General features: G+C 32.4%; 1 protein-coding gene across 2 annotated transcripts; it reads left to right on the top strand.

Annotated features, from left to right (window-relative positions):
* The first annotated feature begins 3499 nt into the window (after positions 1-3499).
* LOC114287248 (two-component response regulator ARR12) lies at positions 3500-9890 on the top strand. 2 transcript variants are annotated; one of them, XR_003637846.2, is made up of 7 exons: positions 3500-4074; positions 5024-5176; positions 5313-5708; positions 5797-5873; positions 6468-7742; positions 9413-9572; positions 9696-9890. XR_003637846.2 is itself a non-coding variant. In XM_028230526.2 (6 exons), exons 1-6 carry the CDS (start codon positions 3936-3938, stop codon positions 9482-9484), a joined length of 2112 nt encoding a protein of 703 aa, XP_028086327.2. In that variant the 5' UTR covers positions 3500-3935; the 3' UTR covers positions 9485-9890. The 2 variants fall into 2 exon arrangements, 1 of the variants encoding a protein (XP_028086327.2); XM_028230526.2 differs by having other exon boundaries at positions 9413-9890.
* Positions 9891-10991: the final 1101 nt, after the last annotated feature.

Here is a 10991-nt window from a genome sequence, read left to right as displayed (position 1 = left end):
CGCTGGACTCCCAGTAAATGCCACTCCCACCGACCCCCAGTGCCACGTGGCACTGCGGGATTGGAAGAAAAGAAAAAAAAAATAGAAAACTGGCCAATGGAGGCCCGCCACGTCACTGGGGGTCGACCCCCAGTGGGGGTTTGTAGCAGCACTCATAATAATAATAATAATAAAAGTTATAGTGTTAAATGCATCCAAAATTTGATATATTAAATAAATAAAAAAAATTCAATAGGGGTTGTTTGGGATAAACTAATAAAGATAAAAAGTCAAAAAAATTACTAAAAAAGGTAAAAATCTTATACTATTCAAGGGTAGCTTGCAGGACAATTTTGCCCTTTGAGTTCAACTATCCAAAAAATCAAAAAGTTAAAAGTTAAAAAGTTAAAAGGGTGAAATGGTCATTTTGATTTTACTACAATATTTTATTACACATCATTTCGTAAAAAGTCAAAAAGTTATTCCAAACATACATTTTTTTTCTCTACTTTTTTAATCAAAAAATCAAAAAGTGCACTTATATAGCACATCTCAAACAATCACTTATTATTAACTTTGTTTGAAGTACCTTACAAAGTCATAGAAATATTTTTTTGATTGAGAGGTGTTTTGGAAAGATAGTTAAAAGTTAACTTTTGACTCTTATTCAAATTTTTTGGTTTTTTTAAAAAATCATTAGGGAAGTCGGTAAAAAATTACTTTTTAACTTTTTTTTTTTTAATATTTGTTTTCACATCACATTCAAATGACTAAAATACCCTCACGCGAAGGATTTTGCCCTAGTCCACAAATGTAAACATGGAGGGTATAATTGTAATTTTACAAGTAACTTTTAGCTATCTTTCTAAATGATTTTGATGCCGAAAAAGTCAACTTTTGGCTTTTTTAGAAAGCTGCAAAATATGACTTTTTACTTGATTCTCAAATCACTCATAACTATGGGATTCGAACTTGACACCTACAAAGCTAGTCATAAATTTGAGATAAACGAAAATGTGTGGTTATAGAGATATATATATTTTTTATGTCAACTCTAAATTTAAAACTAAGGAATATAAATGGAAATTTCACATGGAATAAAGCAAAAACATATTAAGGCCTCGTTTGGGAACAGGCTAATTTAGTAACTTTTTGGCTATTTGGCTAAAAAGGTAGGTAAAAAAAACTTATATGTTTGGGATGACTTTTTGGCTAATCACGAAAAGATGTGCAAAAAGTAGAGAGAAAAGAGAATCTTTGACTTTTTGGTATGAGTTGTTGGCTTTTTGGCTAAAAATGTAACTTTTTGACTTTTTGGCTAAAAAGGCAAGTCCCCAAACGGGGCCAAGCTAGTCATAGATTTGGGATAAATATAAAGGGCATTGTTACAAAGATATTGTTTGCATGTCAACTCCAAATTTAAAACCTAGGAATATGAATGGAAATTTTACAAGAAATAAAACAAAAATATATTAACACAAAGAGTATATAATGGAAAATCAAAATTTACGTTGTGGCAACTAAAATTGTCAACGGCATGACTTAAAAAACTTCTTCAAATAATGCCTATCCTCACAAAGAAAAAAAGAAAAGAAAAGGAAAATAATTATGCTTATCCACATTTAGCAACAAGAGTTCTAAGGAAGTTGTGAATCTTATAGGAAAAGCCAATTCATTTTAGTCTTAATTTTTTCCTTTAGGGGGAGAAAATATTAGGTCACATGGACTAATTTTGATAATTTAATTCGTCTATTCTTGAACTTTTGTGGGAACATCAAAAAAAAAAAAAAAAAACTAATTTGACAATCATACTCATATGATTTCATCACATAACAAGTATAATTTCTACAAAAATAGAAGGCTAATTTCTCTTTTTCTAAAAGACTAATGTAATAAAAATATGTGATTATTATTAATTAGGTCATGAATGATTTACAAATAAGGGTTTAAAAAATATATTTATTTATTTAATCATCAAAATGAGTTGGTGTTATAGTAAATTTACAAGAATCAAACTGAACGGTTAAATATTCTCTCCTGAATAGAAGTTGGAGCTTTGTCAACTGCGAATTTAGTTAAGAAAAGACATTAAAAAGATCATTATTTTTGTATACATGTCATTTATTTAAAAAATAAAAAAACAATATAGAATCCCAAATGAATGTCCCACATAAATTACCATAATTTTGAATAAAGGGTAAGTTTGTCTTTTCACCACCTCTAAGTTAATTTCTCCGAAATGGGCCTCAAACAAAGAAAGGAATTGTTTGATGGTGGCTGTAAATGACTTCCTACAAAAGGAAAATTTCCACATCATTAACATTTAAAGCCTAGGATCATTAATAGATTTATTTTTGGGTAAGTTATAAATATATTTATTAAAAGTACAGATTTTCCAATTATATTTGAAAGTTACATCTTAACTTTTTATTAATCAATTATTAAGTCAAATTAACAAAATATATACTCTCTTCGTCCCAAAATAATGGTCTATTTTGGGGAATTTAACTTTTTTTGGAAGTACAATTATTACATTTAAAAAAGTTGATTTTTCAAAATTATCCTTTTGATAGTACATTTTTTGTGAATATCAATATCATAATTGTACTTTTTATATTATTTATTAATTTAAAAGAAAGGGAAAATAAAAAATTTATATTATTTTTGTACTTGATTTTTTGAAGAGAGACTAATATTTTGAGAGAATAAAAAATAAAATAAAGAATTAATATTTTGAGACGGAGTTCCTATTACAAATGTAGTATGTACTACAATTTGACCATAATACCCTTGCTAAACTACCTTTCTCAACCATGTTGTCCATTTAACACAAGGGCATATCATGAACCCCAAAAAGAGGCTCATTCATATAAGGGTCATGAAACCAATGAACACGTGATTGAAAACTTGGTGGGCCATCACAGCATATACTTCACCACTATAAGAACCATTGGATCATTGATCTTTTTGATCAACAACTTGGATGGGTGCTTTTGTGGTCAGGATTGCTTTTATTATTGGTGTTAGTTTAGTCCTATTATGCGATATAAAAAAAATACAATTCAGTGAAATTTTTTAAAAAATTCAGATTTATAAAAAAATTTAAGGATTTAATTATTAATATTTATAAAATTTATTATTAATTTGTAATTATTTTTTAAAAAATATTGCTCACTTAATTTTTTTTGTAAAAAAAAGACAAAAAAAGCAATGGTTATTGAAGTTATGGTGGACACTAGACACACACTAGCATATCTAAAAGGTCTTCCAATCCACTTCCAAGTATGCATGCCCCTCTAGAGAGAGAGGGGGGGAGTAAAAAGTAACAGGTATATTTATTTTGAGAAATGTTTAAAAATTAATTTTTTAATTTAAAAAAAAAATTATAAAAATATAAAGAAGTGATATAATTTTTAAAAGAAAAATAGAAGGAAAAATTAGATTTTAATCATTTCTCAAACAAGGCCAAAACAAGTCCAAGCTCCATTATTCATGGCAATTTATGGATGTATACATATCTATGACAAATGATTATATAATATTGAAAAAAAAAAGGTTTTTCTATTCTATTGTATTCTATTCTGTAAAGAAGAAGAAGAAAAAGCGAAAGACAAATACAGAGAGAGAGGGATGTGATTACTAAAATATATGATTTGGTGTCTTGTTGGGTTGAAGCCATTCACACTGTTCTGGCCATCACCATCATTGTCAACATGTACAGCTTTACTCACTAAAACCAGTCTCTCTTTCTCTCTCTCTACCCACTCTCTATCATTGATACCCCTCACAAATCCTCCTATCATTGGCTGTCTTTGTCTTCTGAGTCTTCTGGGTTTGGTGGAAAAGTTCCAAAACAACACAGTTTTCAATTCAATGCTCAAATCTCAAACTTTTGTTCTGTGATCTCTTTCTTTGCGCTCTGTTCTCATCTGGGTTTTGAAAATTATTTATTCAAAATGACTATAGAGGAAATTAGAGGACATTTAAGGGATGAGAGTGATAAATTTCCTGTGGGTATGCGTGTTCTTGCCGTTGATGATGATTTAACTTGTTTGAGGCTATTGGATGGTCTGCTTCGAAAATGCCAGTACCACGGTTTGATTCTCATCTTTTATGCTTATTTCTTTGTTTTCTTGTGAGACTTTGTTCCATTGATCAGAAATGATTCTTTTTTGTGATTGAGCTTTGTTCAAATTTTGACCCAATTTGTTTTTGTTTTTGTTTTTGGGGTTGAAGTTTGATGGAAGTTCTGTTGTTTGGTTCTTAAATTTGGTTCAGTTTTATCATTTTGGAACGGTTTTGTTGATTTGAGTTATATGGTGACAATATCTTGTCAATGAATTTCTTTTGACTCACTGTGTTTGCATTTTTGTACTTTTTTCTGAAATTCTTTAGGTTTTGAAAAGTTGGGGTCTGATTGTGTGTCTTAATTCCAGAATTCTGTGATTGGATTTTGTTCACACAGTTCAAATGTCTGTTATATTCCCCTATTTAAGGGTTTTGGGATTGACTTCTGTTTATACATGTTCTCAGTTTGTATTGAATCGGTCATATTGGATCTATGTATTTGTGGGTTTTGAGTGTATGATAAATTGCGTGAGAAATGGGTGTTCAATGATTAACCTTCATCTGAGATATGTGTTCTGACTTTGTGTCCTTGCATGGTCTCAAATTCTAGTTCAGAATGCTTGTTGATTCACTAACTTATGTATTTATTTATTTATTTTATTTTAGAAACAGTAACAGGTAGGTGTTTTCAATAATAATCTCAAGTTTTTTGTGATTTTATTTTGTTCACCCATTCTCTCAATCTCCTTTTCCAGCTCGTGCTAACTCAATCAGATGTAGGTTTTTTAAATGTTTTTCCCATTAAAATGTTAGGATAGTAGACTTCTTTTTTGCTGTTCCTGTTTAGATTGCCATGTGTTTGGTTCTGGGCTTCTAGGGTTACCTTGAGTCAATCTTCTTTCATTATGATTGTGGGTTTTGTTCTCAAGCAATCGATTCTATCCTTTATTCTGAAAATCATTTGTGGGTTTCACAGTTACAACAACCAATCAGGCAAAAATGGCGTTGAAAATGTTGAGGGAAAACAAAAACAGATTTGATCTGGTTATCAGTGATGTGCATATGCCGGATATGGATGGGTTCAAGCTCCTGGAGCTTGTTGGCCTTGAAATGGACCTGCCCGTCATTAGTAAGCCAGAATCCCTTCTCTGATCTTTCAGATACCATATCCTTTGTGTTTGATTTTTTATTGGAAATTGTATATTTCCTATCAATTAATTCACAATAATACTGGGATTGATTTTTAACTTTGTTTGATGCCAAAGTGTTGTCGGCAAATAGTGATCCCAAACTTGTGATGAAGGGGATTACCCATGGTGCTTGTGACTATTTGGTGAAACCTGTTCGAATTGAGGAGCTCAGGAACATATGGCAACATGTAATCAGGAGGAAGAAGTTCGAATCCAAGAACCAAAACAAGTCATCCACTCAAGACATGGCTCACCAAGGAAATGGAGAAGGTGGACAAGGAGGGCCCACAACCACTGGTAATTCAGATCAGAATGGGAAGCTCAATAGAAAGAGAAAGGATGAGGAAGAGGAAGGTGAAGAAAATGAGAATGACAGCGATGACCCATCATCTCAGAAGAAGCCTCGGGTTGTTTGGTCCATAGAGCTCCACAGGAAGTTTGTTGCAGCAGTTAATCAATTGGGCATTGAAAGTGAGTCCTTACAGTGCAATGATTGTCTTTGGATTTCATATACAGCTATTGTCATGACTGATTCCTGTATCTCCACTTTGTAATGCAGAAGCTGTTCCTAAAAGGATTCTTGATTTGATGAATGTTGAAGGGATTACTAGGGAAAATGTGGCGAGCCATCTCCAGGAACAGAACTTTCCTTTTTCCTTTTCTTTTAGTGTTCCTTTAATAGATCATGTCTTCGTACTGAAAAACTTTGAATTTAGGGATTAATTGGTCTGACTAGTAATTTGGAATCTGGAAATAGACTGTAAATTTAGTGAATATTAGTAAATTGCTAATGTGAACATTTTAGCAAGCATTTTGAAAATAATTCGAAAAAATAAATAAAAAATGAAAGAAGTATTTTTTTCTTCTTTAATTATGTCATTGTAATGTGGAATATGAAACTATACTTCTCAAGTAAGAAGAAAAAATGGTTTAACAAGGTGGTCTGACGAGAAAATATGGTATGACTACAAATTGGACCTCCCTGAAACCCAAATCTCAGGCCACGGGGATTTAGGTTGAAATGCATGCAAAAGTTGTAAGCCATGTAAGCATATACAACCTGAATAGTTGTTGATTTTTAATGGCGCATGAGTTAGTTGAGCTCAGTAGCATACACCATAGAAGCTCTTATTAAAAAGTCAAAAAATATTTTGGTACTTAAATTAACAGTTAGAGTATGTTTTCATAATTGGTACCAACGAGCTTACTCTCTCGAGTTGTGTGTTGCAGAAATATAGGCTTTACCTGAAACGGATCAGTTCTGTGGCAACCCAGCAAGCAAACATAGTCGCTGCATTAGGGGGAAAAGATTCTTCTTATATGCGCATGAGTTTACTAGATGGACTCGGAGATTATCGAACATTGTCTGGATCAGGGAGGCTTTCAAGTCCCGCCTTATCATCATATCAAACAGGTGGAATGCTTGGTAGATTGAATAGCCCTTCTGGTATGAGCCTCCGGAGCCTTTCTCCTTCCTCACTAATCCAACCAAGTCATACCCAAAACTTGGGCAACTCCATTGCTATCCTTGGGAAGCTCCAACCAGTTGTTTCAGCAGCAAATCAAAATTCCAGTTTATTTCAAGGGATTTCGACACCACTGGAACTTGACCAATTGCAACAAAGTAAGTGCACTTCTTCCCACATTACAGAGTTCAATTCTGGCAATGATGCAACATTTTTTACTTCTGCCGGGACCTTATCAGATAATAGAGTTTCAGTTGGTAGCTCAAGAAACTCTCTCCCTGGTGCCTCGAGCAATCCTTTGATTCTACATGGGAATCCACAGCAAACACAAGGTGGGGGAGTATTTAGTAATCAATCTGCTTTGAAAGTGAATTCTTTGAATTCAGAACCTTTTGATGCTGGCCTCAGTGGTTCTAATTTTCTTGACAACGGTAGACGTAATGAGAATTGGCAGAGCACGATTCACCTATCAAAATTTTCATCTAATGGTTTGCCACTGAGTGAACCTTTCAATCATAATCAACTCCCTCCTAATAACATGAGAAACAATAATTCTTCAATTACCCCTTGTATTCAGAGCGATTTTTCTTCTACCAACTCAATTTCAGCACTCGTAGAGGATTCAAGAGGAGAGATTCAGTGCCAACAAGCAGGCTTGGCTGGTTATGTTGTTCAACATAGGAATCAAGCAATTGGCCAGAGGTGGGGAGAACATAAACAGGATTATACCCAAAACCCAAATAATGTTTTCAGCACTTGGAACTCTATCATTCCTGCCAATGGTGTTATGGGCCCATTAAGCCAGAGTTTGGATCAAAATAATGGATTCTGCAATAGAAAGATCGATGCATCCTCAGTCAGCCAATCAAATAGCAGGGCTTCAACTTTCCCGCAGTTCAGTGAGATCGAGAAATCAGCTATGGACACAAAAATGAGGTCCAATGAAGACTATATTTTGGAGCAAACGAAGTCACATGGAGGCTTTGTTCATAATGGTTATGACTCCTTGGATGATCTAATGAATGCAATGATCAAGCGGGTAAGATCATATTTCTATCTTTTTCTATCCAGGCTTCATATGATATTATTTATATATTTTTCTTCTAAAGAATAATTTTAAAAGGAATCTCCAATGTTAGATTCAATGAGCCATGAAGTATAGGATTCTGAATTGTTGGTGGAACTTGAGCTAAATAATATTTATGGACAGACAAATTCAATCAACCAATGAGAAGTGCACAAAACCCCCTATAGGCAATTGGAAAATGTTGATTCTCCTAAAAGAATGAGTAATGGAGTATGGGAACCTAATGTTCAATCCATGTTAATAATCCCACATGAACCATGCTTAAAATTGTGATATGGTGTAGCAATCCAGATAGGCCAAAATTTACAGAACCATTGTAGTTACTTCTTGCTTGACCACAAGAGATCCGTTGGGGGCAACTGAGAGAGAATTTCTTTCCTTTTTGTCATGTTCAAATGAGGCAATGGAAATCTTTGCTTTCAAAGATCTTTACAAGTTCATATTGTTGTTGATAATGCTGATCTGTTTATTATATTTTTTGGCTTCCTTTGTATCTCCAACAGGCTCTTTAAAAGAGGCCCATTAGTTGTTGTAGCTAGCCTCGCCCCATTTTACTATCCAAAAATATAGCTACTGTAATAGCTATTTTAACATAACTCTTCCAGGCTAGCTACCTTTGGAGAGATTGGGAGGCTCTTTAAACAGTTTGTGTGGATGGATAGGAAAAATAAAGAGTAGTGTTTGAGCACACAGATGAAAAAGTAGTTAGGTAAAATAAAGAGTGTTCATTTTTTGTACAATGAAGAGTACTGTTGGAGTTGCTCAAAGATGTATTCTCATTGTCATTGTTGGGTCTTATATGTAAAAAGTAAAAATAAGAAACTATTAAAAGTCATAGTAAAAAACAAACCCTTAAAACTTGAGTGACAACCATTCTAGGTACTATGTGAGGTCAGTGAAACAGTGAAGTGCAGTGACAATTACTTTACCATCTTTACATTATTTTATTTCTTGTAAATAATCACAAATTCAAGTTTGAAGAGCAGAAAGGAGTTTTCTACACTTCAGAACTTTTAGGTAGTATTTGATTCACTGGAATGAAGATGGAATGAAATGATTATTCCATCAAAATATCTATTCTCACGTTTGGTTCACTAAAAAAATGATAGAAATTGTAGTAAATGGAACCATTGTTCACCATTGTATGTGAATAGTCATTCATTCCATAGGGAGGTTAAGGAATGACTATTCCATTTCCATCTTCATGCCAATGAACCAAACACTACCTTAAGGTCCTTGCTTGGTGGAGTAGAACTCGAAAATATAAAGGTTAGCTATATTGTTGCAGCTTCTTTAGGGGCTATATGAAAGATATTTGTAAACCTATTTTCATGACAAGTACTCCTTTTGCAAATAGCTTTTACTTTTTCATGAAATAATTGTATGTTTGCAATGACACATGTTCTCAATTTATATGTTTCAGCTAGCATAGCAACACATCTCCTTGTTCATTTTATATGTAAGATATGCGATGCTTTTGCTCCTACGAAAAGAGATTGTTTTTAGGTTTGTAATTCAGCTGGCATGCTGCGGTGTATCTCCTTATAATATCATTCTGAAAAAGAAAAACCCACCATTTCGTTACGAGTGTTTTGAGTTGTTTTTTGGTCTATTCCATACAGGAACAAAATGGAACTGGGTTAATGGATGGAGAATTTGGATTTGACGCTTACTCTTTTGGATCGTGTTTATGAGACTCTTGTTCACTGTTGAGATTCCTAGAGAAGAGGGAGAGCCGTAACAACACAAGTCGTCTACTTACTGAGGAGTTTGTATCATAATGTAATTTCTTCCTCCTTTTTTCTCTTCTTTTCTTTTCTTTTTGTGTACACTCTTCAATCCCTTGGACCGAAGTTTTTATTTCATGGTTGCAATTACTGATGCCATGTTTGTTTTTCATCGTAGTTCCTTCATTCTCTCTCGGAGCCATTTTTTCCTTTTGTCATGGATCAGTGGTATGAGAATTTCTCTACAGCTGGAGGATTTTATGCTGTTTTAGTTTAGAACCCTTTGGATAAAACATGAATTCAAGTTTCATGAACTGGCATTTGACAAAGCATATTTCACTTGAAATCTCATGTAGTTGCTGCTGCTTCCCAATGGGTCTGCCACTCTCTCTTTTGTGTTTTTAATTACGATTTTACCAAGTCTAGCAAAAAATGGACACAACTTTGGTTATCACACTACAAAAATGTGGGAAGAACACTTGTCTTAACAGTTATTTGATTTTTCCAAAAAAAAAGGTGTTATTCTGAAAAGTTTTCTGATTTCAAAGTGAAGATGAATTTCCACTGATTTGATAGTGCCTGTAATTAGTCCTGTGGTTTATCTAAGATCTGATGGTGGTATTATATATACATATACATACATACATATATATATATATATATATATATATATATTGTTAGTTTGCAGTACAATGCTGTGATCTCATTAAAAGCTCAATCATCAATTTGTGAAAATGTAACATGATTTAAAACATGGAGAGCCCCCTTTAAGTTCTATTTGTGACACTCAACCCCCTTGGGGTTTATGCCAAACTGTGAAAATGAATAGCTGCATCGGAAAATTTAAAATGACAAAAATAATCTCTTATTACTTCTAATCTTCTCTGTTTATATTTTTTTAGAAATATTCATACACAAATTTTAATTTATGAATTTATACTCCATTAAGGTTTAATTAATATTTTTTGGATCTTCAAGTCTCATTAAATTTTTAATAAGGAAGATTATGATTTGATATTTATTTTGATTTTTAAAACTTTAAAATATCAACTTTTAAATTAAAAAAAAAAAATTTAAAAAATTATGTACAAAAAAATAATAATAATAAATAAATAACTAATGTGTTTTCTTGAAATTTTTGAAAAAACTAAATTATTTTTTTTATGTAAAATTGAAAATTTTGTGTCTATGACGGAGAATGATAATGAAACATTGATGTGCAAAATTGAAAAAAAAATTAAAATGAAAAATTAATAATGTTCTCAGTTTTAAAATTGGAAAAAAAAAACTGATAATGTTCTAAGTTTTATTGAATAATTGAATCAAATCAATAAATAGAAGGGAAAAACGTTTAATCTCATGTTCTTTTTTTTTTATTAGCTAGTGAAACAATTATCTGGAATATTATTATGCAAAATTGATAATATTTTCAGTTTTTACTAAATATGACTTATTGGTTCAAAAAATCTTAGAT

This window comes from Camellia sinensis, chromosome 5 (genome assembly GCF_055761805.1).
Source record: "Camellia sinensis isolate YWXY chromosome 5, ASM5576180v1, whole genome shotgun sequence".
Taxonomy (NCBI): Eukaryota; Viridiplantae; Streptophyta; class Magnoliopsida; order Ericales; family Theaceae; genus Camellia; species Camellia sinensis.
This window is presented reverse-complemented; position numbering and strand designations above follow the sequence as displayed.